The sequence below is a fragment of the Agelaius tricolor genome, unplaced genomic scaffold, assembly GCF_023055355.1.
Source record: "Agelaius tricolor isolate 1412-34295 unplaced genomic scaffold, bAgeTri1.0.p SCAF_5, whole genome shotgun sequence".
NCBI classification, from domain to species: Eukaryota; Metazoa; Chordata; class Aves; order Passeriformes; family Icteridae; genus Agelaius; species Agelaius tricolor.
The window spans coordinates 17,617,375-17,644,212 of record NW_027269265.1 but is presented as its reverse complement, the minus strand read 5'-3'; the positions used below and the strand labels follow the sequence as shown (position 1 = coordinate 17,644,212).

The following is a 26,838-nucleotide window of genomic DNA, read 5'->3' as shown; positions in this document are numbered from 1 at the left end:
AAATATATTTAACAAGAAATGTGAGGTATTTTCATGAGGAAATTGAGAAGCAATTGAGAAGAAAGAAGGCAAGTAAAATACTTTCCAAGTTGCACCTTATGACACCCTGTCTTCAGCTCTGAAGTGCACTGAGAGAACACAATAATCACTCTAAAATCCACCTCAGGAGAGAATGACTTGCTTAAATAACTTTCCTGTACTAAGCAAAGAAACCTGCCAAGTGACTTCAAAGCCATCCCACAATACAACACAGATTACACATACTTCACTAAATATACCTCTACCCTTGAAGGTTTGCAAACGTTGTGCTGGCACTATGGGAAAGAAGTGGTTCATGACAGCAAAATTCACCAAGACTAGAAAATGCAAGCCTGTTGTGACCCCTGATGCTGTGTTGAATCAACACTATGATGGCATGGGCAGAGATGTTTTTCAATATCCAAGGAGAGAGAACCTAGGCGACCAGGAACACTGCTCAAAGCCAGCTCTATGCCGTTCACTTGCAGACAGTGCTGACAAGAACTCACCTTACTTTTTTAGTTCAGCTACTCATCCCTCATGTTAGTATCATGCTCCTCCAAATGAAGGGTATCACTACTAAAACAAAACCAACTCAGAACTAGTTCCTTCATTTACATGAGGCAGAATTAGCATACTAGTATCAAAACTTGGAAAATATATTACATAACAAATTTTAAACTATTTGCCTGGCAAGCACTCAGGAAGATTTAAGATCAGATGCTTAAGTTGGTCTGCTGGTCTGTTTAAAACTCCATTGCTTAGCTTTACTCATTGGTATTTCAAGTTATCAAGAAAGTCATAATGTTGCTTGCTCTGCTGTCCTACACAGATTCTCCCATTTTAAGTAGTTTTTTATGGGTGGTCACAGACAATACTAAAACTTTATCCTCTCTAACAGCTTGCCTACACCTTGCATATGAGTCTGGGGGTTCTCTAGTTACTCCTTTTTATAAACAATTGAACTTATTTGCAGAAATACACAAACAAAGCATTCTATCATCTGAGGTCAGCTAGGTTTTTTTTTTCTGGGATTTTTTTGGGGGTTTTGTTTGGTTTTTTGTTTGGTTTGGTTTTTGTCTGTTTGTTTGGGTTTTTTGGGGTTTTTTGTTTGTTTTTTTTAATTAAGAAGTACAACAGCGAAGGAATTCTGAAAGAAAGAAAAACAAAGCCACTGCCAGCGATTCCTATTATTACAAAATGCATTCCTCAGATTCACTGCAATCTTACATAAAAATTACAAATAACTATTCATGCAGTTTAAGGGCAGATTTTCTTCATTCTCTTTTAACATTTCTAGCACAGACCAGTGAAATCATCTATGTCCAGCTTTAAAGAATTGCACTATACACCTTGACTGCATTTTAATGACAGTGACAACTGCTTACTAAGCTTTTAATTTTCATAAAAATCCCCTGACCTACAAACTTAAGAGTAGTAGAGATTTCCCCTGCTCTTCCAAGGAAAGTTTGGTAATGTTAGGCGAGAGCTTGACACCAAGCTGAAGTAAATCTGAAGTAGTATCTGCATGCAGCATAACAAAACCCTCACAAACACTTCTGCATGTTTTCAACCTTTCCTCAGTAAAGCAGCAGTCACAGCTGAGCTCAAGCACAAAGGTGAAGAAGTGTGACAAGAAGAGAGTAGCTAAAACACAATTACATGACCATAAACATATGCTCATCTAATGCATGAAATTAAAGTTTTGATTCGAAAGCTTGCTGGAGTACAGTGTTCAACCCAAGTAAGCCAGTTGCATCAAAAAATCATCAGCATTTCTGTGCTGGGGCTTTTAAAATCTTATTTTGCTCCAAGTAAAAACATCCATTACTCCAAATCATGCAAGTCCAAGTCTTTGTTTTCATACTCAACTGTTGGTATTTTAGCTCACTTGCTCAGTGAGCTACTCCAGACACCAACCCAGCCATCAACCCTTTATTCTTATTTGACTTTATGAAAGTGGTTTGGTTCTTCCCCAAGTGATACAGCCACATGAACCACCTCCACATCTCTGCTGTTCTTCCAGTCACAAAATGGGAACTGTCTTTCTGACTGGAGAGGTTGGGTGGGTATATTACTTCCCTAAGAATGGAAGTATGGTTAGAGAGGAAAAGGACTATTTTGTCTCAAAATGAAATAAAACAAAAAGGAAGCCAAGCATATAAATAAGCAATGATAAAGGAATAAAGAGGCCAGATCAGCACTGAGAAGTAACAGCTGAGAAAAGGAAGGCTGTGGTATTCCATAGTCAAAAATACTCAACCTATTCCAGAGGCAAGATGCAGCACAACATCCTGAAACACAATAACGTGTCTACCAAAACACACACTGACTGTCCAGTGGTCTTCCAATATTAAAGGAGCTCAAGTCTCACCAGCACAAGACATATCAGAAGTTTGCTCTGTAGCTCTGGGCTTGTATGTGTTATAAGAGTGAAAGGCCCTGCCCTCTGCAGCAGTGCCTTCCAAGGCTGCCCACTCCCCCGCAAACCTGCAGGGAGCCCCAGTAGTTGTGTCACAGGCACAGAGCCTGTGGCCTTGTCTATCTGCCACAGGCAGAGCAAAGAAACAGCAGCACGGGACTGACTGCTTTTGGGTTTTACACAAATGAAGGCATTCATGGGCTTTTAAGCTGTTTCTTTCCTCAGCACTTTCCCTCCTGTGAACAGAGAAGTTAGGAATGTCTTCTATTGCATGGCCTAGACACTCAGCAAGTCTGAGCTGCAGCCAAGACTGCCAACCCAAAGCATGTCTCCAGAGTCCAGGCTCCTGATCCTGCAAGGGGCACGTCAACACCAGGTCTGGAATGATTCTCTACCATTATTTCAGTCACAGTAACCCACTGCCCATGGGCACAGCTGGTCCACTGCTCCTCCAGCACACCAGCACATTCCGCTGGTACAGGCACGCTCACACAAAATGACTGCTAACAGCCAGCAGTGGATCTCCTACACATTAGCTTCCCACTGCTCTCATCATAAAACAATTCCTCCAACAGGCTCAGGAGGTGTTGCACTATGTCACCCACCTCCAAGAGTCGTATTCAGCTTGTTAGATATCGCCTTGTTGAGTTTATATGTGAACCACCCTATAAAGCTATTAGGCTGCCACACAGTAACCCTGCAAGCAGCTGAAGCAAGCAGTGTCATTAACTGCCCCTAAACAATGCTTGCCTCTTATACAGAGTTGATGTTGTTTCATGCCAGTACCTAGCAACCCCAGACGTTGCCCAAAGTCTCCCCAGGCTAGGCAAAGCCCAGGAGCTGAAGAAGACAGGCTGAGACACTGCAAGGGAGGAACGAAGTGCAAGATCAAACAGAAGCAGGGAGACTGGGCTGGGAAACAGGAGAGCCCAGAAGACAAGCCTGTCATCCTGACTGGCCATCACAGGCATACTTGAGGGAGATTGGGCAGCAAGTAGCATTAATAATGCTGTTTCAGCCTATAGAACTTCTGTGTATACATGGAAAGTGTAATTAACCCTACACTATTGAAAAGAAAATTGAGAAGACGCAGAAATGAAAGAATATAAAAAGAAGTCCTCAAGGTCACCTATAAAAACCATGGCAAGAAAGGAAAAAAACTCCCCTGACTCCAGACCAATAATCCATTTAGTGGGGTGGGCTAATTTTGTATCAGAGGTACACTCATTTAAATACCCACTGGTTATCCATGCCCTTCATATTATCTACAACTGGAAACTGTCTTTTCTTACAAATGTATAGTTACATCATATATGAAAACCTAGGGATAATTTTAAAACACAACCCTTCACAGAACAGATATTAAAAAAATTATTCAACACTTATATCTGTGCTAAAGGTTTACAGGTCACTTTTTGCTTACTGCTGTATTAATGATGAAACAAGCCAGTGAGTGAATTTCCAGGGGAAGGGGTTAACAGCTAGCAGAAACGTGTGAGAGGGAGTAGGTTGTACTAAATCCATTATCCGTGACAAATAAAAATAGAAAAAAGCAAGACCTGACAAAAGCTAATGGATTTGCACCATTTCCCTCATAACTGTTTATTTAATGTACGATTTTTCCTTGCTTACTGTTTAATATTGGTTTGCACGATTGAGGAGAAAAACCAGGCACTTTGATAAATCATTTGAGAGGTTCCCTGGATGTGGGGTTTCCAAGTGTTCCTGGGTTATTTACAGAAACAAAGCTGTGCTCCATCCCAAGCCCCACTCAGCTGCCTCAACAGATCCCTGTCACCTCCAAGAGGCACATGCTGAGGAACAACCATCCTCCTGCAACAGAGACCTCAGTGCTACCCACATCCATCAACACACACATTACTTTGACTACTTACATACACATTCCACTCTGTTTGTGTCCCATTTCTATGCTAGATGCAGAGATACCTATTTTTTACTATCTTCCTCTTTCCTCCTACTCTCTCTCATGGCTGAATGAAACCCCAGAAAGCAAAACAAAACACCTCCCCATGCTGCAAACATCCTCCAAAATGAAGCAACTCGTGACTGCAGTGAAGTTTTCATCTCGTTCACACAGCCCAAATCAGCATAAACTTATCAGGGCAGGGCCCGGCTTCAGGAGCCTCAACAGCCCAAATGTTATAACCCAAAACCTCATGGACTCAAAAAAAACCAGGGACTTCACCACGACTTGGCATTTTTGCAAGCAGCCTACACAAATCCTCCTTCCACTCAAACACCAGGTACCACCACAAGCCTCTGGAGAAATACCTCCTAAATTAAGCAGTAAGATCAATGGCTCTGCAATGAAGACAAACCAGGGAAAGACCAGTTTAGCTCTAGGAGCAAACTAGGCTCCTGTGGGGAGGTCAAAACCCAGCAGCTACAGTACACACACTCACTCTTAGACACTGGGCACCCTGGTGAGACTAGAACTGCAGTGCCTGCGGGAAAGGGCTTTCCTCAACTGCTGGGATTTGGCATCTCATTTTTACTGTAATGCAAACGGAGCAAGAAATCTCACCTGAGAGGCACACCACTGAAACCTACACACTGCCAGAGAGCAGCAAGCCCTCACTGGGACCATCTGCAGAGTCAGAGCACTACCACCTATGGCAATAACCTCTTCCTGCATCTTCTCGAGTGCTGGCCATAGAAGTCTTCCAGGGAGAGTCAAAAACACACCTCAAGTGCACCGGAGCCTTCCAACATAGGAGGCTTCAATCTCAAGATGGCCAGGAAATTACACATGCAAGCAGAGACAGAGAGCAGGCTGCTAAGCCACCTACCTGTCACCACTGACTGCTGTGTCACAGGTCACTACAGGCATCCTCTCCCAGTCCTAGCTGTACCTTTGGTCTCCTCTGGCAGCAGAGTGTGAGTGCACAAAGCTTCTTCCCACACCAGCTCCAGCCCATGGAAGGCTAGAGATAGCCAGGGCCATGGCATCCCCACTGTGGCACGTGGGTTAAACACAGCATTTCCACCCTGGCAGCAAGCACAGTGCCCTCACCCTCCCTGGAAGTGCAGGGCACCAGCCCCCACCGTGCCACAGCTGGGGAACCTGCGCCCAGCCCCAGGAGATGAGCAGCCTTACCACCAAGTCAGGGAGGGAGGAACAGGTAAGAAAGAAAGCTACATTATCAGGTCTCATCCAAATCATCCTCAAGGTGAAGTAAGCTAAAAAGAACAGTGCAGGAACTTTTCATTGTGGGAGCCATTCAGATATATTGTCTCCCACTTTAAGTTTGCTGCAGAGCTAAAGGCTTGTAAAAAGAACAAGAAGACGGACTTGCTTAGTCTTTAAAGTTTAATTCACAGTAAGCTTCATTAAAACTGTAAGAACACTCCCTATAATATTTATCTCCACACAGCCATCTCAAAAATAGACAACTACAGGATTTTTTTGAATTGGGTTTTTTAGGTGACTGCATTTTTGCAAGCATGGCTACACAGAGGTTGCAATTGGTAAAATACTGTAAGTGGCAGACACAACAAAGCTTGTCATGGAAAACTTCTGTAGCATGAGCCACTGAATAAAGTGTATTTTAGAGTGGATAATCAGTTTCCCTGAGCACCATCATCAGTAAAACAGATTTGAAATTGCACAGATAGTTTATTATTAAACACAGCAAAGTGATTACATAAGTGAAATAATATCTGAACTCATTGGTGTGCGAAAAAAGGAGTACTTAAATCTACAATTTTTCCAAGGAAGCTAGCAAGTCCCTAATCAAAACCTACATCTTGGCAAGAATAGAATTCACAGGTTTATTCATGTTATTTCCTGGGCATACCAGTTCTACATTAGCAGAGCATTAATCAAAGTCTAAATACTTAACCAAATTCTGGCTCAATATAAATTATTTCTCTGCTTAAAAGTCTACCTCATTTTTCCAGATGCCATTCCAAATCCCACAATAATTTTTGCTATTTCACAGAAACAGTAAAGAGAAAGTGAGTTTCCTCAAATTCTCAGGAGAGAATCAAAAGGCCTATGACAGAGGCAGCAGCAGACAGCCAGCCCACAAACTCACTGAAACAGACCCAGCAGAAATAGAAATGTCCCTCTTCAGGGCGTTCTGAGCTGGTAGCAAACAGGATGTGAGCATCAGTCACTGTGTGCAGATAAGAGGTTATTCAGAATAGCAAGTTCAGACACAGACCAGGTCTTTTACCCAGTAAGGAAAGAGTGGGAGGAAGCAGGGGGTAAAAAACAGCTTTCAACCTACACACCACAGCCCTGCCTATTTGGGTTTTCCCTGGCTTCTTTTTAACTGAATTATCTCCCAAGCCGTCATTTCTCATTTTCAGGTGCGATGTTCACAGGACGCCCCCATGAAACAGGAAGCCTGTGAGTGTTTGTAGTGTACTGGAGAAGAAATGACAGGCGCCTCAGAAAAATGAGACACTGGACAACCTCAGCAGCACCAGCAGCCCTGAGAAGAGGACTGGGGCTCTTGCTGAAAGACACAACATCTACAGAAAGAAGGACTGATGCTTGGCTTGAACAGAACAAGGAAAGAAACAGAGTTTGGAGTAGGGGAGGGGAAAAGAAATTGGATGGAGTCTAGAAGCTTCTAGAAAAAAGCCGTGTAACTTCTACATGGGGCTAAGTCACCACCTTCAAGCTCCGACTCCTCGGTGTTTACTAGGAAGCTATTACTCATTCTGATCATTGCATACAAAAGGGCTGCTGATCAATATTGCACAAGAGTGGTAAGTGATCAGTGATTAAACATCAGTGTATGAATTTATCTGACTTAACATGCTTGGAATGGAAGGAAACGGGGAGAAAGAATTTCTGAGCAGACTTCAGTGATGAAAATCGACAACTTGCCCAACATCAGATGATGATGTGAGGAGTTCAGAAGTAACAAGGAAGAGAAGACATATGATATTCTCAGAAGGTTAAAAAGCTCTTTTCCACCAAATTATTCATGATCAAATATGCCTTTGAACAGATCTACCATCTAAGGGAAAAGAAGATCTCATTTAAGGATGCCAAGGCAAGGCTATTTTGATGACACAGGTGTCATGCAACCAGGCCTGCTGTGACCTGAGTCACTGCTCCAGGTCTCCTGTGATCTTTTTCTTGATCAGTTTCACACAGGAAGCCTTCATATCTGACACACCAAAAATAGCATACAGCGTAGAAATGAAAATCCTGCTTCAAAAAGGGCTGCAATTTTTTTTCTTTTTCAAAATGCAAATGTGCTTTCAGTACAGTGCAACGACACTGAAAGCACTTGTCCCTGCATTCCTCAGACAGACACTTATGACCAGTTACATTTAGAGATGATGCAGGTAGGAAAAAAAAAAGAACTAAGGTGTGTATGTGTCAGGGGGGAGACCACAAAAACAGCAATTGGAATTAAACAGCTGAAGGTGAAAAGCAGCCAAAAATAACATACAAATACCCCTACAGATAAAAATGTATAGCTAGAAAATGAAGTCCAAACTGCTGAAGGCCCCACCTAAAGGCTGAACAAAAAGGAATGGATGCCTTATATTGACTCTATTCATCCTACCAATACTGAAACACTTAAACAGCAGTCATCTTACCTTTCAGAGCTGCATCACGTACCAAACCCTGCTGAAAACCAGTAACCAGCCTTTGTGGATGCTGGTGCAGTAAAAACTCACCACTGCTTGCCCCTGCAAGAGGAAGCCAGCTACCCCAGCTCCAAAGCAGCAAACCATAAAAAGGGCTGGCTGCTCCAAAGGGTCCCTCTCTCTTCAGAGCTGCACCCAATGACCACCAGTGCTGACATCTGCACTGTATGGTGAAGGACTTCTGTAATTACTGTGTTTTTCTTGCAAAAGACTTTCTCAGGCAATACTAAACACACCACTAACAGAAGAGTTTGAAGGAAACTTGACAGATCATAGCTTTATTGCAACCTCCAGAATCTGGCTTTAATGTTGCTGATTCATAGCATTTTAGCATGTTGGTATTCTAGATGTTTCTATTAAAAAGTCATCAGATGATGCAAAATCATGGAAGGGGGCAGGGGGACAAATGAAAAAACTTTTCCAGCTTTGCTTCTATAAAAGAGCTTATAAAAGTTCTTAAAGGCTCTAAAATAAAGCACACAGCTCCTCCCTTCATTGTTTTAAATGACAACATGATTTTTAAACCAATTTCATAATTTTTAAGATACAAATCTCTGTATAAATAGCCTCCCACACCACTCTTATCATATCCATTCATATTATTACACAAACACACCCTTAGATGATAACATTACTTGGTCTAACTTAAAAGCCAGGTAACACAAACAGAAAATTTATTTGAGCAATTGCAAAATTCCCTTCCTTTCCAAACAAAAGCATGTCTTGGTACACACTGCAGGAAGTCCGAAGATACACATGGCACGGACTGAAAAGCTGTTTAAACCACTCTAAAACTGCTTCAATTTTTCACCTGATTCAAGAGGAATCAACATATAGTCAAAACAAAAAAAAGCCAAGTTCACTGAAGAGGCAAATTCTTCCCCTTTTAAATATGTGTCTAAATTAAAGATTCAAAGTGCCAATCCAACAACTTTGCAAACCCTGTTTTATAAATAGCAAAGGGAATAAAAACAAGATAATGTGGCACACAAGTGGACAACTCTACCATAATTAAGGCATGGACTCTTGTCCCATCAGTCCAACCCAGCCAAATGCATTTTCAGCACACTAGATACTGCTGGAGGCTGAGTGCAACTTGAGTGCTGGTGAAAGAGCAGAAGGTAATTAAAATAGTGGTAAGCAAATTTACTTTGAAACTAAAATAATGCAAGTATTTCAGCTGGCAGGAGGAAGACACTTTCCTAGTCACAGAAGAAAAGGATGAAAAAGTAAAACCTTTCCTACAATTTCATTGCTACAAATGAAAATCAAAGCTTTCTAAATTAAAACTTTATTTTTTTTCAAACAAGAATGACTGAAAACCTTATCTCTTAATGGAAAGGGTCATAATTACATTTCTGCTTTCCCAAATTCAAAATTAGTCAGCTCTAAAACCTAACAGCAAATAACACATCAAAGCACACTTGCTAAGCCAAGAACAAGGAACTTTATTCCTCAAAACAAATGCAGCACTGCCCAAGAGGCAGTGAAATATTACAGGTGTTTTAGCAAAACATGAAACAACAAAATATTAGACAAAGTGGAGGTGTTTTACTTAATTTTAAATGCTGATTTGTTTAAGAAAAAACAAGAGAGATGGTTCAGATTAGTTAAGACTCTTAATTTGGAGTCATCTGCTTAGACTAACTGGTAAGCAGTTGTGGCAACACACCTTTCCAAGGAAACACTGCAGATATTAGCTCAGGTAGTTAGAACATGGTACCACTAATAATACCATTCTGCAGGTTTGATCCCTGTCTGGGCCATCCACCTAAGAGCTGGGCTTGAAGGTACTTGTGCACCCCTTCCAACACAGAATATTCTGTGATTTAAGATGTACCACTATGACAACATCTTGTTTTCCTGGCACAGAGACACAAGCAGAGAGAAAGCTCTATCTGACAACCCAATTTTTGCTCCCATTTTACCTTAAAAGTGTTTGGATGATCTAAAAAGAAGTGTAATTCTGTAAGGAAGGCTTTTTATGTATAAATAGTATTTACACATGCATATACAGATAGATTAAAAAATAATTTAGGCAGAAAAGGAAGGCACATCATAAACAATAAAATTGTGTTTGCCTCAAGAGCTGGGAGCTATCACCAGACTAAATCTTCTGTGCAATTTGTCTCTGTGATAGCGTCTTTCCTCTTTCTCTGCCATGCAGCCACAAGTCTAGAAAGTATTACATATCAATATAAAATTGTAAACCAAACCTACACTCTTTTACAAAAGCAAGGTCTGTATATTTAACCCTGAGCATTGAAGGGGAAAACCTTCATTTGTATAGAAGAAGAGTACGAGAGAGAAAACACAAATAAATTAGTGTACTGAGCAATTACATAAAAATAAATGCATTACATTAATTGCCAAAACAGGAAAAAACATCCTGGACAAGTTCATCCTACTCCTTCAAAGCAAACCATGCAACAGTACAAATGCCAGCATTTGTCTAACTCTCAGCCATCTCAGCCACATCCTGACTCTCCAACTTCCCATCTCTCCCAATTGAAGACTGAAAACCTGCACTTTCCATGCACAACAAGCATTCCTTGTTACTTCAGCTATGCAGGAAAGTCAGCAAACTACTCACACCATTATATCAGAAAAAGATTTTTCACCCAGAGGATGGCTGGACACTGGAACAGGCTCCCCAGGGAAGTGGTCACAGCACCAGCCTGAAGTGTTCAAGAAGTGTCTGGACAATACTCTCAGGCACACAGTGTGATTCTTGGGGTGTCTTGTGCAGGGCCAGGAGCTGGGCTCAATGACCCCTTCTAACTCAGAGTGTTCCATCATTCCATTAATGTGCAGCCCCTTAGTCGTCAAGTACTTCAGGAAGTGTGGAATTATGTAAGAATCATATCATTATTTCCAGGTAAATTTATTTATAAGTATTTATATATGTTTGAAAGGAATTCCTGCAGAACTGAATATCCTGCAGAACTGAATATCTTTTGACCCACAGTACTTTCCAAAGCCTAAGTATAATTGTAGCTCCATATACATCAGCAGCAGTTCTTCAACCTGTCAAACATTCTCTCCAAAAGCCTTCCAAGTGCTCCCAGGAGCAGTGATGATCTCTGGAAGTGCAGTGATTCTGTGTTTTTCTGGGGCTTGAGAAGGCTGCAACCAGGTACTGCAAAGCAATGGTACAAAGGAGAATCTTTCAAATACAGCTTTTCCTGCATGGCAAGGACTCTAGTCCTGAAGATGAAGATCTTGTCCATGCAAGGTCTATTTAGTTCTTCTCAACTATTTCAAGAGGACTAATTGCAAAAGTGCTACATTTATTACATTCTGAACCACTAAACCTTAACAGTGATGTTTAACATCCCTCCTGCTAATGTAAAACCAAAACATTTCATGAATGATTTCCCTATTTTTACTGAAGCATGCAGAACCTTCGAGACTGTGTGTTCCCACTCTCCACACGAAAGGGTGAGGAAAAGAGATAAAAATATGTAAATGAAAGCTTGAGATAAGGTATGCCAGCAATTAACCCTAGAGTCTTGCATTAACCCCCACAGCCCCTGCAAGTTGCACTGCAGACACTTTTTTCCAACTGTAAACTCAGAAATATATTCATAATAGTTGCTTCATCTCAGTGAGTACCTTCCCACAAGCAGGCAGCTGTGGGATCTTATAAACATAGCTCTGGAACACAGGCTAATTTTCTGCTCAAAGCTTGAATGAGTGTGAATTCACCATTCAACTGGATTCTCTTATGCAAAATTCCATCAGTAAGTTTCTGCTCCACGTGCTGCCACAGACGATTCTCCATGCCATTGAGACTTCCCTGTACAGAAGCCTGTTCATTCCTCTGCTTACCAACAGTCATCCTTCAGCAAGTTACACCAGTGCTTCAAAATCCTGAGAGCTCTCAGCTAGTGGTAAATTGCTACTCTTCAGTGCTGCAATGAAATATAGCAATTCAGCATGCCGTAGATAGTGTTTTGGTACCTTAAGTCACTGGCTAAGGGCAGCAATTTGGCTTCTTTTCTACTGAAACAAGGAAAAACCCACTCACATTTAGGATCCCTAGAATGAGTCCTCCCACAAATTCCTACACTAGTTCCCAAATTTTCCCTAAGAGCCTGAATGGAAAGTGAACAACTAAACAGAAATAAAGTAATTTAACAAAATTAATTAAAACATACTGTCTCCAAAATTATTATTATTATTATGGATAACTAAGCAGGGTCCAGAGGCATCACTTATGGCCACAACAGCTACTTTCCACAGCTCTCAGTCCCAATTCTGTTGTTGATACTCAAAAGAGTAAATCAAAAGCAGCTTTTCTGAATTCAGGAGTCCAAACTGGTGAAACAGAAAAAAAAACAAGTAATGTTTCAGGCTAAGAAGGGCCAACAATGACCCAAAAAAAATTCAGGAGGAAAAAAAGCTGTATGCCAAAGCAGGAAGGTCACTCCCTTTCTTTCCCTCCCCTGTTGCTTATCTTACATGACCTCTATCAGTGATGAGTTTGACACCACTTAGAGCTACGAGAAATTCAGGAGTCTTTAAAATCCAGTTTTGTTGCCAGCATGTAGATAAACTTTGTCAGCATCAAGACTCTTGTAGATGTGCTTACTCTCCAGAAAGGATAACCACTGTTTTATTGCCATTGCAATAAATGGTCAGACACGGCAGCGATGATGAGTGTCTGTGGGCACACTACCTCAGCTACCAAAGAACTCAGCAGCTCCAGCCACCTGATCACTGAGATCCAAAGGCTGCAGGTTAAGAGGAATCACTGATACGATGGCATGGCAGAGCCAAAGTGCTCTATGCTCTCTTGTGTAATTAAAGGTAAGAATTGCTGTGAGCTTCAGTCCTGGACGCTGGTTTTGCCCCAGGTGAAAACATCTCAGGAAGCTCTTGCTAAAAGCAGCACACCTGAGAAAGGTACTCCTTGCCCTCATCTATGAGGCCACTTAGTCCCAGGGCAGCCAGACTGCTGAAACCATCCACAGGGCCACTCTCCAACAGCAACGTGCCCGGTCCTCCAGAATATCTGCCTTTGCCCACACCATTAAAGAAAGCATATGGTGTTACTTCTGTGCCTAAATTCTTCCAAGCCAGAGAAAAAACACAGAGGAATTAAGTCTTCCAAGCCAGAGAAAAGACACAGAGGAATTAAGTAAAACAAAACTAAGCTATAAGACTGAAAAAGTCATCCAAGCACATATTTGGGATCCACTTTAAGGATGTCAGAGCTAAGTGTCAAGGACAGGGACTCACTGCACCTGAACCAACCACCCATGTTTCTCTGCTGCTTGTCAATGAAGCATTGCCAGACAATCAATTTTGGCAATTCCTCTCTTCCCCAGCCCACCCATAATAATTTCTCATCTCTGGAGCTGAGAGGGTATCCTGCTTTAAGCCAGCTCTGAGACACTGGAACAGGTGAGGAATGGTTGGGGAAGGGACTTTAACTCGGAGTTAGATTAAGTGACAGATGTTAGGCAGCTAAATAGCTTTTTCCTTGAGACCAAAATTTAACTACTGAATCATAACATGCCAGTTGTTGCTACTAAAGAAAGCAAAATCTCATTGTTTCTAAACTACTTAAATACTGACAAACTAAAAGTATCACAAAACCAGCAAGATTGTAATATATCTCATAAAAATGAACTTTCCTCAGTATCTTCCTTTACTTAGAAGACCTTTACCAGACTTGTACTGATTAAAAATATCAGACTATGTATCAAAAGATAAAAGCAAATTACTTAGAGATAAAAAGCTTTATTAACTTAAAAATACATATAAGCATGGGCCACATCTTTCCCTAGATGCTTGCTAAGCAAAACTTAACCAGAGGCAGCCACATGGGGCTTTTTCTTAAACAAATCTGTGTTCACAAGAGTAAGTGAATAGAATCATAGAAGAGTCAGGTCTGGAAGAGACCTCAAAGACCATCTGGTTCCAACTCAGCCACCATGTGCAGCAATGCCATCCACCAGACTAGGTTGCCTCAAGCTGCATCCAGCCTGGCCTTGAACACGTCCAGGGATGTGGTACCCACAGCTTCTCTGGGCAACCTGCACCAGTGCCTCACCATCCTCACAGCAAAGAATTTCTTCCAAACATCTCATCTAAATCTCTTCATTTAAAACTGTCCCCCCTTGTCCTGTCACTCTCTGTCTGAATAAAAAGTCCCTCTCCCTCTTTTTTTCTAAGCCCCATTAATTAATGGAAGGCTGCAATGAGATCTTCCTGCAGCCTTCTCTTCTCCAGGCTGAACAACCCCAGCTCTCTCAGCCTGTCTTCGTGGGACATGCTTCTACCCTCTGATCATCTTTGGCCCTCCTCAACAGGTGCACGTCCTTCCTATGTTGGGGGCCCCAGAGCTGGATGCAGCACTGCAGGTGGGGTCCCACAAAAGCAGAGCAGAGGGGCAGAATTCCCTCCTTGCCCTGCTGCCCTCGCTGCTTTGGATGCAGCCCAGCAGAGAGTTGGCTGTCTGGCCTGCAAGCACTCATTGCTGGTGCATGTCCAGCTTTTCAGCCATGACATCCTCCACGTCCTTCTCCACAGGGCTGCTCCCAATGACCTCATCTCCCAGTCTGTGCTCATAACTGGGATTGCCCGACCCAGACGGAGCACCTTGCACTTGGACTTTTTGAGCTTCATGACATACTGCTTTGTTATAGCTCCATGCAGTGCGTGCACCGTGACCTCATCGAGCAAGTCTGCCCAGTCTTGCAATGACACAAGTCAACTGACTTTTATATGCTAACCCACCACTGCTCAACATACAAATGACAAGCAGCTAAATTAAAAACACTCACACACAGCCCCTTCTTCATAAGGTTTTTGGCTTTTTTTATTCTATACCATTCATTTGTATTAACTAGACTTAGGAAGATACAGCAATTAGCTGAAAATAACACAGAAGGACCAGGTATAAGCAACTTTCAGATTGCTGCCCAGACCCTGCCAGGCCAGTTGTGTGAATGACTCTACCTGAAATATCATCATGCTGCAGGACTGAGTTAAGGTTCAGTGGAGACACAGTAACTGCCTGAATTCAGAGCAAAGAAAGGTGGCTTCTCCAGCAACCAAAGGCTGCTTCAGGCTGCCTGAACAGTATCCTCAACTCCTCAATTATTTTCAACTGCTTCAACTGTTACGACCAAGACTTTCAAATGTTTTTTCTCAAGGTCTTCACCCAGGAAAAGGAGCCACACAGCACAATTTCCTGGGCACTTTCAGACAATGTAAAACACCTCCCTTTTAGAAAAGGAAGAGGGAAGTCTAACAGACACGTATTTAGTAATTAAGATGGATCCTCTGATGTTTTGCTGAAGAACTGAAGTGCAAGACAGAAGTGCATCCACTCAGCCACACCAGCAAGCCCAGCTCATCTCTGATGTTCAGCTACAGCTGGAGTTAGTACAGCCACCATCGTGGGTGTGGTACTTGGAGGCATGCCTTGCCACATTCACTAATGGACATGTCAAAGTGCTCCTGTGTGCCCACATCCTTCAGCCCATCATCAGTGAGGCCTCCTGTGCTCAAACCAGAGTGAAGCTCCAAGATCTGTGCTTCCTTTGCTGGCAGTGACAAGGGCACTTCATTATCTCTTGACAATTGGAAAGAAACACAGGAGGTGATGAGAACATAATGACAGCAGCATGGGAAAAGCCTGACAATTGATTTTATAGACATCCTTTCCTCTTCCATAACAGCTTTTCAGAGGATGCACAGCACAGGTCCACACAGAGCCACCTCTACTGCCAAAATGAAGAACCTTGGGCAACAGAAACAAATCTTGAAAAAACACACATGTGCACACATCCTGGTACAGTTTTTGTTCAACCATTTCACCCGTGTCTTACAGACCCAATCCAGCACCAAGCGTGTATCTGACTGAACATAGAAGCAGCCCCAGAGGTTTAAGTGCAGCCTGTACTCTCAAAGGGGAGAGCATCTTTCACCCCTTCCCCTCCCCATCTTCTCCTGCTGTCACCAGGTCAGCTCTGAGCTGGCTGGAAGCCACAGGCACAGCTTCATGCCAGATCAAACAGAGCTGAGCCTACGGCCTGTGCTGACACTGGTGTTCCTCTGACCACAGTAACCATGAACTAAACAGGGAGCTGAAATGAATCCAGCTAAACTAGCCCAGTGAAAAATAACCTAAACAAAAATAATACAAAGAGTCTTCAGCCTGCTCATTACATAGTGATAGATGTGCCAAGTCTGAGCTGAAGAGGGGCTTGCAATACAGCCAATACAGCCCCAGATCAATTCACCTCCCAGGAAAGGGAACAGGCAGTCAGGTTCAGCAGGGTTGATGCATGAGAATGGCAGCCCAGACTCTGATCACTTCAAATCTGCTGTAAAACACCAAGAAGAGTCACTAACCCAGGCCACTTGAACAGCAAACAGCACAGTCCTGCTCTTGAGGGGAAACCAAAACAAACACCTCCAGCAGAAGAAAGTGTCCGATTGCATTTAAACTTCTGTCCATGTTTTACCTTTACCTTGGGGCAGGGACTACATCCGTTACCACACCAAGCATCATGCAGCTGCCAGCCCTTCTGTAAGGAATGGCTTGTCTCAGCAATCCCAACTGGCAATGCCCAGCCTCCTCATCACCTCTATTCCCCTTGTCATGTCGGCACAACTGTCACCTGGACTGCACTGTAACCTGAATTGGGGACTTAAGCTGAAAAGCAACACAAGAATTAAAAGAAGATTGAAACACAAATCCAGCCAGATCAGCTGTGTGTCAGAGAAACACAAAAGTTCATGTGCCAGGAAGGTGATGGAGTAAACAGTTGGAAGTGAGGGAGTGCAAACACAGCTGGGTAATGGCCTCACCAACCTCACCACAACCCAAGCCCAATGGGTAAAGAGCAGCTCACTCCTGATTTTCTACACTTTTTCAGTGCTGCTTAACACACTTTGCATCATCTTGGCTGTGGGTGAGGGGCACAGAAAGGGCCCCTTACTCCAGTTTATTTAACCTAAGTGGCCAATCCCTCTGGTGGGTCAATGGCCTGACAGTGCGCATCCAACACCTCAGTTACACAGCAGGGCACCTGCCTGCAGGCTCTCCCAACTGAGAGCAAGATAACACAAACACCTTAGATTCAGAGGATTCCCTGGATATTGCCAGCTCTTCTGTCTCTCCTGCTTGTGCTTTGTACAGCTCTAAAACAGTTAATTCAGGCAGATTCCTGTGGAAAGAGTTGGCTCTGATGTTAAGTCAAGCAGCTGGAAGCCAGTGAAATGAAGAGTGTTACTTCGATGCACAGCTTTAGGAAATCTATTATTTAAATATTCTGTATAATTCTCGGGTTTGCAATTCAAAAATAAAACCAAAAGGGTTCAAGAAAAGTTCTCCATAAATTGTCTAATATCTTGCAACTCCATTTACAGTATGGTTCTAGAGATTTTTATGATTTTTCTAGAAAGAGATGACCCTTGTTTCTCCACACATAAATTTGAGGAGAAAATTTCTGATATTAGAGAGCTTTTTCATAGGACAGACAAAAGTATAAGAAAATGCATTTCAAGTTAAACTAGATAAATTCCAGTTAAAAACCAGAAAACATCCTTTTAATAATTAAATTAACAATTGCACTAGCTTATTTAGGAAATTATTTTTTAATGGAGTCCATGTCACATAAAGCCTTTAACGTGAATCTGAGGGGTTGTTTTGTTGGGTTTGATTTTTGGCATTTTTTCACTTTAGCTTCCCCAGATGTTATAAATGCAGTGAAATTCTGACAATTCTGTTATTTGGATCAGTCTAGGTGATAACATTAAAAACAGAGGAGATTATTTCCTATCCCCAGTGTGAAACTGAACTTTCACAGGAAACCTCGGCAACATTAGAATAGGGAGGACAGGGTCCTGTCTCCCTCACCTTTGTGCATATGCAGACTGGATCAGGAGATTCTAACAAAGAACAAGCAGGGTCCTTTTCTTCTCACTGCAGATAGCACTGATCTTTGCACAGGATTTTAACTGTCAAAAGCCCAGATATTATCACATCAGAGGAAAGACATTTGCAGGAGGCACTCCTGAAAAGTCTCCCATGCCCAAAGGGTTTCCCACGGCCCCTGTCAAGATGCCCTGGCAGAGCACTTATGAGAGACAGTGCACTAGATGAGGACAGGCTGGACATCAGCTCTTGCAAAGCTCAAGGACCACTCAGGAGTCCTCAGATCCCAGAGCCTGCTCCAGACGGAGGAGGAGCCTGGCTGGATCTCCGTGACCCAGTTATGGACCACGTACTTCTAAGAATAACTTCCACATCAAGCCAGGAGAATTTTCTTCTCCCATCCCCATAAACATATCCTTTACCCTCATTACGTTTTTATTAAGACATCCCTCAGCATAAGTGCCAAATAAACCTTTCAGATACTGGAATTCCTTCAGCATGCACACAGCATGTGTGTGTTTTCCTATCTCAGACAATGCAGAGCAGACACAAAGAGGATAGGATGGATGCCCAAAGAAGTGGAGACCAGGGAAAAACCAGCAGAATAGCAGAGAGAAGCATGGGGACAAAAGCTCCAACCTTTATAACCGTGGGCTGTTCACTGAGACAAAAATACTGCAGCGAAACCAGCGAGGTCAAATATCATTTCTCCTCATCTGATAACGATGACTGAGGAAGTTTGAATTCATAAAAGGCACACACACATCACACACCCTGGAAAGACAATCCTACCAGCCTTTGTTCAAAGCAGGAATCCCTGTATGAATAAATCACATTTTCAAGGGAGGCAGAAATAGGGCTTGTAACAGAATTTTTCAGCCGCCCCTTAGCTCGAGCAGCACTAGTGGGCATAGCTATAATCACAGCAAACCTACATAATGGGTCTGAACTAGCTTAGCCCTTTCCCTGCAAGCAGAGAAGCTGCCACATCAGTAACTCCGTTGCTAGGGCAACTGCTTACTTTCCATATCAACTGCAAACTCGTTGCCATGGAGACACATATACAAGAAAAATTCCTCTCTATAGCCAAGGACCAGATGGTAGGGAAGTGATGGACTAACGGGCTCTACTAAGTGGGACACAGATGACAGGACATTTAGATCTGTACGTTCACAATAGGATTAATCTGAACAAGTGAATTCACAGGTCTGGCAGTATAAACAAAGCCAGGGAACTCCACATCTACTCCCCATCATGTGCTAACTTCATACTCTGGCCAACTATTATTAAACTGCTGAGCTCAATGCAAAGAGGTTTGTACAATCAAGGGCTCAGCATTTTCCCTTCTTCAGCCCAGCTCTCTGCCTCGATCCAGATCAGCCTCATTGCAGTTCCATGAACAGCCAGGCTTTTGGTTTGCCAGGTAAGCCTGATGGCACTGCAGCTGATGTGGAATAGCAGCAATGTAAAAACAAATCCTCTCTTCCACATTCCACACCAGACCTAAAAGCACCAGGACAGGGCAAGTAAAAAAAAAAAGTGATTAATCCTGTCCTTTTTTTTCCCCTCTCCATTACAATGATCTCACATCAGGAAATTCAAGCATTCACATGCAGGCAGAAAAAGCTGCAGATGACTAGATTCATATTTAGCCCCATGAATATAAACTAGTGAAACTCAAGACTGAGAAAACTACTATGCAGAGGGAGTTCAAAAAAGAATTAAGTGCTCAGCAGAACTTTTTTTAGAAAAATGATTACTGAAAGGCTACACAAACAAACACTGGAAAGCACAACTATGAGAGGAAAAGCTTCTAGCTTTCCACAATGTGTCAACGCACATCAACCAGCAAATGCCTGCAATTCCCAGCACTAACTCCTTTTCCCCATACTGTATATGTTTCAGAGCCCATCTTGTTAGCATTTCATAACATGCCATTTGCTAAATATTGCTTTTTTCCATGTAAAACCAGTAAAACAGGCAGACCCCAACCCTGCAATTTGCAAAAGCTGTCTGCAAGAAGTAGCATAAAATGATTCCTTACAGATGAAAGCCCCCCTTTCCCCTGCCCCAAGCCCCATACCAAAAGCAAAAAACCCTTTAGATGGACACCTTCCTTCTAAACAGCAGAGATATTTGCTGCAAGGTACCAAACCAAGCCCAAGTGTGTGCACACACACATGAAGGTATTTTCAAAGCCATCAGTTGACATTTACTGCTTTCCAAGTCCGCAATTAGCTGTCAAGCACCTGATTCAGCAACTCTGACCCAGGGCCAGTTCTGCACCCAAGACTCTGTCTGCCACATCCCTTGGCCAGGACACCAAGAAAAACCCAGCAGGAGACTTGAATGATCTGCTGTGGTGCATTTTACATTTGAAATTCCCTTTTCATTCACCTTAAAGCTGGCTACCTACAGTTATTAGCATCTTCAGTAAGTAGAAGAACTTCTTTCTCAAAATCTGTGATTTTCCTGGAATCATTAAACTCCACCTTGTGATTCACACAGGCAAGGCCTCCCACCACACCTTGCTGTCTGGCCATGTAAGCATGGCTGTAATGAGGAATTTGAGAGGCAGGTGACCAGCCATGCATTGTGCTGCACCACGTCCCCACAGAGCAGCAGTGCAGCGTGGTATTGTTCAGATGAGCTCAGTGGATGGCCGGATATTTGACATGAATAGATAAGTTATTTGTCAAATAGATATTTGACATGAAGACAAGTTCCTCATAGGAAGGAAGCTGAAATCTAAATAGTCAACTTGTAAACAGAGGAAGAGGGTCAGAACAAAACACAAATGGCTGAGTTAAACACATGCCTTGCCAGTTACATTATTTTGGTGTTTTTTTTAAATGCATTGTATGAAGATTTCTTACAGTCTGGAACAGGGCTGTAAAAGTCTGTTGTGGCATTGTTATTATAGTCTCACTTCCCAACCAGAATTTAAGACTTTGGCTTACACATAAAAAGATCCAGTTCAGGAACAGATTTTTTTAATCTCACACACGAGCTTTCACAGCAGTTAATTGATAAAAAATACAAATATACAGTGTGTGATCAGTAATATGGGGACAGTGGATTCTAGGTAACTTTTTAAAAAGAAAGAAAAAAAAGATAGACATGTCAATCCTTTAAAAATGAAAGCTCTGTAGAAAAGAAAGTTAACTCATCTAAAATGAAAAGTTGCTAGTTTGGGATAGTGTATGACTCTTCCTCTAGAGTTACTTGAGCTTCTATTCCAGACCTTTTCAAGTTAAATTGCACACAAAACAGGGAGAACAGCACCACCAAGAGAAGTCGAGCTTCAGGGTAACAAATTACAAGACAATCACAGAATTTAACTCACTGAAATACAAAAGCTGAGTGCATCTATTGTTTCTACCAGGGTGAAGTGTTCACTTTCTGATCTTCAGCCAATTTTAGAGACAGACCATGAGTTATGTGATTTTACCTGCTATTTATTTCTGTAACCTGTGAGAAGGCCTCTGAAATTAATCTGCAAGCCGGTATTTTTATCAGTATACTCATACTTTGCCAAAGATTCATCCAGTCCACTGCTTCTTGAGAAGGTCCCCTTTGGAAACTGATTCCTGCTCCCAGGCAGACTGACAGAGTAGAAGGCTATGCAAGGGACTGCCCACACTGCTCTGCTCACTTTCCCATTCCCTTGCACACAGCCTCTTCCTGCAGATGCTGCTGGGGAATCAGCAGTGAAGCCGGGAGACAACAACCGAGATCCAAAAGCAAAGCTGTGCTCCCAGGGCTTCTGCTCTGCACCAGCTGCAGAAGTTACATGAGCCCAAAGAGCACCAGGGATTTTGGTGAATGGTAACCTTCACCTCTGATGCCAGACCTGCCTCTGCTCTTTGAAGAGTTTCTCTAAAACTCGCCTGAAATGGAACAAAGCTGCATCACCATTACCCTCCTTGTATAAAACAAAGAAATGTTTTTTTGGATTACAACACAGACCAGGGCAATAGCAATGGACTCTTACATAAGGCATACCCTTTCACTATACATTTGTATAAGCCAAGAACAGCAAGCAGCCTATTTATAACATGATTACATTCATCTAGTATAGCTGGAAACCATTACCACAGCATGATAACTAAAAACAATATTTAACCACTATGCATGAAGACACCAGCTGGGGGGAAAAACACACACACACACACACACTCTGAACACTTTCTTACAGATGTCTAGACAATGAATTTAATAAAATCAGAATGAGCAATGCGAAAGAAATGCTGGCCCTCTGAACCTTATCAACTACATTACCAGGCACAGGGTTGCACATTCTATACTCCGTTGTTAAGGACATATTCTGGGATTAGCAGGTGAATATTTTCAGAGCCAGAGAGATTCCCATAGTTCCAAACTCACCTGACTTCGGTCTTTGTCCACTTTCTTAAAACACTTATTCAAGGACAGATTATGTCGCACAGAATTTTTCCATCCAGTGGGTGCATTTGCAAAATACGGAAAGTGTTCCAAAATCCAGTTGTATATATCCTTTACAGGCAGTCTTTTGGTTGGCGAATCCTCAATGGCCATAAATATGAGGCAGCTAAAGGAATAAGGAGGTTTGCAGTTGGGGTTCTGCTTGGCATCGTAGGGCATGTCAGAATGGGCAGGAGACGGCGGCGTGTCATCACCGATGTCCTGGACAGGGCTAACGCTCCTTAACACCGAGTCCCCAAAGCTTTTCAGCAAGTTCTTGCTCTCATGTAACCAGTTCAAATTAGTTAGTTCTTCATCTTCCATGGCCCCTTTATCTAATCTGATGGCAGGCAAAGAGAAATCTAGGTCCTCGTCATCATGAAGCGCCTTTGATAAATCACTGTCTTGATAACGCTGGCTCAATCCACTGGGAACACTAATTCCTGAGCCCTCTGGCTTCTTACTGGGAGGCATGACTGGACCCATTTAGACAGCAGCTCCTGGGAGAGTGAATCCAAAGAAAAGGGAGAAAGAGAAAAGTTAGCTCATAAAAAGTTCCTGTGTAACAATTTGACAGCTTTTCCCTAACTGGTCACTTGGCCTTTTGCCATCTGTATTAAATGTGACAGTTTCACATAACACTCATCCACAACTGTGGAATAAAATTATCTAAAGTCAGTACAGGGAAGAATTTTCAGTTGATGGAATGAGATGATAATCCAGATACACCTCACTTCTGCATGCACATGAAGCCCTACAGAGGAAATTCCAAACCATGTCTCTTTAAAGAGGAAGCGGTGTTTTCAAACCACTGAATACCCCAATTGTATCACTTTAATAAGGATGTGAATTAAAAAATAGTAAGAGTGACTTATGGCCAGTTGCTTCAGATTAATTTCAGCTGTTTCACATTTGAGGACAATACAACAGCACCATGATTAAAATCACACTGGCTACAGGCATAGGCAGACAAACATCCATGCTGACTTGGCTGCACCAAAACTCAGAAATGAGAGTGTAACTTAAAAACCAGCAAGGTCAGGAGAAAGTAAGAGGGAAAGCAACACCTGGTATTTTTGGGCCCAGGGCCAAAAAATGGGGAAGCAAGTGCCAGAGCAATAGAGCACTTTAAGAATGTATGTAAACAGAGTAGATTTTAACGTAAGCTGAACTTATTTCAAACACAATAGAAAAAAACAAGAGTCAGAAAGACCGCTGTGATGCTCAACAGTGGCCTGTGAGAGGTGGGGTCAGCTGCTGAGGGTGCTGCACCAGCAGGCCCTGGGGGGACACCTGTGACACCAAGACTTGGAATGTCCCGAGCACTTCCGATGCAAAGCGAAGCTGGGCCCTTGTCCAATTCGAGAGAAGCAGACAAGCCCAACAATTCTACTTCAGAAGCAGGAGACAGGCTCCCTTAGCTTCTACAAACAGCCAAACTGCCAGGAATTAGCTCTTGGAGATGTGAACAGAAGTGGAACAAAACCTGGACAGAGTTAAAAACAGTATTTAAATGGACAAAACGTTCTGCACAAACAGTGAACAAGAATTAAATGATTCCCTGTACATAAAACATAACCCCAGCAGTTACCTGAAGTCATGCAGTCAATACTGTAAGCGAAAGCCAAAAAAAGCTACAGGTAAAAACAGAATGAACTAGCTGTCTGCAGGGACAAACAGAGCAACGCAGCCATTATGGGAAAGAGAAATAATGGACTTTAATTTGGCTGTCATAAATGGGCAAAACCGAAAACTTTTAAGTTCTTTGTGTCTTTCTATAATGAAGTTACACCAAAGCAGATATTTACTAAAAATGAAACACACAGAACTTTTCTGCAGGGAAGCACATCAATACACTCAACATCTTCAGTGAAAATGTGTGAAAATGTGCAGATTTACATGAGTAAGTATGTGGAAAAGGAAAAAATACCGATGCAGATGTAAACACCAGGAGGCCAAACTTGCGTCGGCCCCACTTCCTAGTTTTCTAAACTGCATCCAGCGCAACCAGAGGTAAACAAGGGAATCGCCAGCGTCCAGGGGCACTGGCATTGCCTACCTAAGCCGCACGCTTAACTTTGACTCCAAATGGAAGTTCCGTCCCATGAGCTTCTAAACAGGAAAATTATATGATGGCTGACAGTAAAGTAATTTAATTGCACTGTTGCTATGACAACACGCTGCTCTCTTTCTGTTTAATTTCCTTATTTGCCAGTATCCTCCCAAAGGGCCGTATCACTTCATGATTTTTTTCCCCTGTCTCTCTCTCTCTCCCCGCTCCAGGCAGCGGGGGTGACCGGGCGGCCGCGGCCCCGCGGAGCCCCCTCGGGCCGGCACGGAGAGCCGGCAGGGAAGTCTGGCAGCGCCCGACCCAAGAGCGACTGCCGCCGCGGGCGGGGTGCCCGGGGCAGCCCCCGCGACGGCGGGGCCCGACTGGGGCCACAACAGGGGGGGTACGGGGGGGGCCTGCCAGTGAGGCCCGTGGCAGCTGCAGCGGCGCCCCACCGGCAGACAAAAGAGCGGCGGTCACGGCGAGCCCCCGTTTCAGGCGGACGAACGCGTTTAACCCGCGGCGGCTCCGGCGGACGCGCCCCGCACGCGCGCCCGCCGCGGCCGGAGGGGGGCGCACCGGGGCGGGCCCCCCGCCCGCGCTCCCACCGCGCCCGCCGCGAGGGGGGGCGGCCGCCCATTGGCCGCGGCCGCAGCCAATCAATGGCGTTGCCAGGCGACCGGGGCTGCTCGGGCCGGGCGGCGCGCGCCGCGCACCCCGCCAATGCCGGCCAGGTGTCACCGGCCCGCGCGGCCCCGCGCGCCCCGCCGCACGTGCGCGCGCGTGCCCCGAGGTCCCGGCCCGGGCGCCGCCGGGACCCCCGGCGGGACGAGCTCGAGCCGGGCGCGGCCCCGAGGCGCGGGCACGGCCGGGCACGGCGGGGTCACGGCGGCGCGCACGCCGGGCCGCGCACCAACTCCCGACCAAGTTGTGGCGCGGGGCCGGGCCGAGCCGGGCGGGACTGCACCGCGCCGCTGCCCGCGGCCGGCCCGCGACGCCCCGCGCAACCCCGGCCAACAACAACAACAACAACAGCAGCAGCAACTTACCTGGCGGGGGGCGGCGGTTTCACCGCGGTCCCTTCATGGCAGTGGCACAAAGTTTCATCTGACGGAGCCGGGCATGGCGCGCCCCCGCCTCAGCCCGAGCCCCGGGGGTGCCGCGGGGGTCCCGGCGCACGGGGCTCCGCCGCTTGCATGGGGCCCGACTGCCCCACGCCCGCCCCGCGCTCCCGACGGGCAGCGGTCCGCCTCGGTGCGAGCCCGAGAGCGAGAAATTGTTTCCACTGCAAACAAAAAAGGCGACACATGACCACGGAGGGAGGGGAGAGAGGGAAAACGTGGGCTGGGCCAGCCGCGACGGGAGAAGCCGCGGAAGGGAGGGCCGCCGGCGGTGGGGGAGGGCGGCGGTTCCTGCCGGCCGGCGGCGGGGACCCGGCCGTGCCCCCCGCAGGCCGCTCGCTCACCGCGGCCCCTGCCCGGCGTCCGGGTCGTGCCGGGCCGGCGGCGCTGGCCGGGGGCGGGCGGGTGTCCGAGGTCGGGCGGGAGGCGCTCGGAAGTCCCGGTGCGCCGAGAACCGGCAGCCGCGGCGCTCCCACTTGTGCGAGTCTCCTTTCCCCCGCCCGGCCAGGCCGACCTCGGCTGAACCGCGGTGTACACCGGAGGCACCGACGAGCCCCAGGAGCCCACGGCTTAGCATAGCGGAGCTCTGCTTCTGCCTCTCCCGCCAGAGGAGCGGAGGAGGCATCTTTGAACACCCTCCCAGTGGGCAGGTAATTCCTGCCGAACACGGGCGAAGCTGCCGGCCCGGCGGCGCACACGAGCCCGGCCGGAGCCAAGCACCTGCCCCGCTGTGCGAGCCGGAGCCGGGCCCTGCGGGGTGCGCGGGCAGCGACAGGCGCGGATCCCGCCCGGCGGCTCTTCTTGCTGGCTCCGGGCATCGGGAAACTACGGCCACTGCCGTGCTGCGCGGTGCACAGTACAGAACCGTGCTGCAGAAATCTGCAGTTACTGCCGACGGAAGCGGGGGGATATTTCCTGAAGGAAATCTGCTTTAAAAGAAGGCTTGACTCGATTAGGAAATATGGTGCATTTTCTCCTCTGCTGTCATACCCTGACATAACTAGTATTAACTTGAGTAAAAAATCCCTTGCCATCAGTTGAATTAATTGAAGGGAACTAACTTGATTTAAAAATAAAGAAGTTGCCCAGTCTAGACAGCACTAGCTGAACGTACAGTCTACTATACATTACGTGCCAGATCTCAAGTAGCTTCAGTGATTTGCAGCACAAAATTAAAGTATGGCTGTCTACCAGCAAAACAAGTACATGGAACTGTTTCGTAGCCGGTCCACAAAAATTAAACATTTTC

The 26,838-nt window shown here is 44.8% G+C and overlaps 1 protein-coding gene across 8 annotated transcripts in view; it reads right to left on the bottom strand.

Annotated features, from left to right (window-relative positions):
* The window catches only part of FOXN3 (forkhead box N3), a 206,263-nt gene that overhangs the window by 108,090 nt on the left and 71,335 nt on the right, over positions 1 to 26,838 (bottom strand). For 2 of the 8 annotated variants that reach the window (XM_071426643.1, XM_071426644.1), the window contains exons 1-2: positions 25,518 to 25,784; positions 22,362 to 22,918 (exon numbers count right to left, since the gene is read on the bottom strand). In XM_071426643.1, the coding sequence (XP_071282744.1) occupies positions 22,362 to 22,904 (543 nt within the window). In that variant the 5' untranslated portion in view covers positions 22,905 to 22,918; positions 25,518 to 25,784. Of the gene's footprint in view, positions 1 to 22,361; positions 22,919 to 25,517; positions 25,785 to 26,838 lie in introns of those variants that run through there. The other 6 variants (XM_071426638.1, XM_071426642.1, XM_071426639.1 and 3 more) reach the window with 4 other exon arrangements.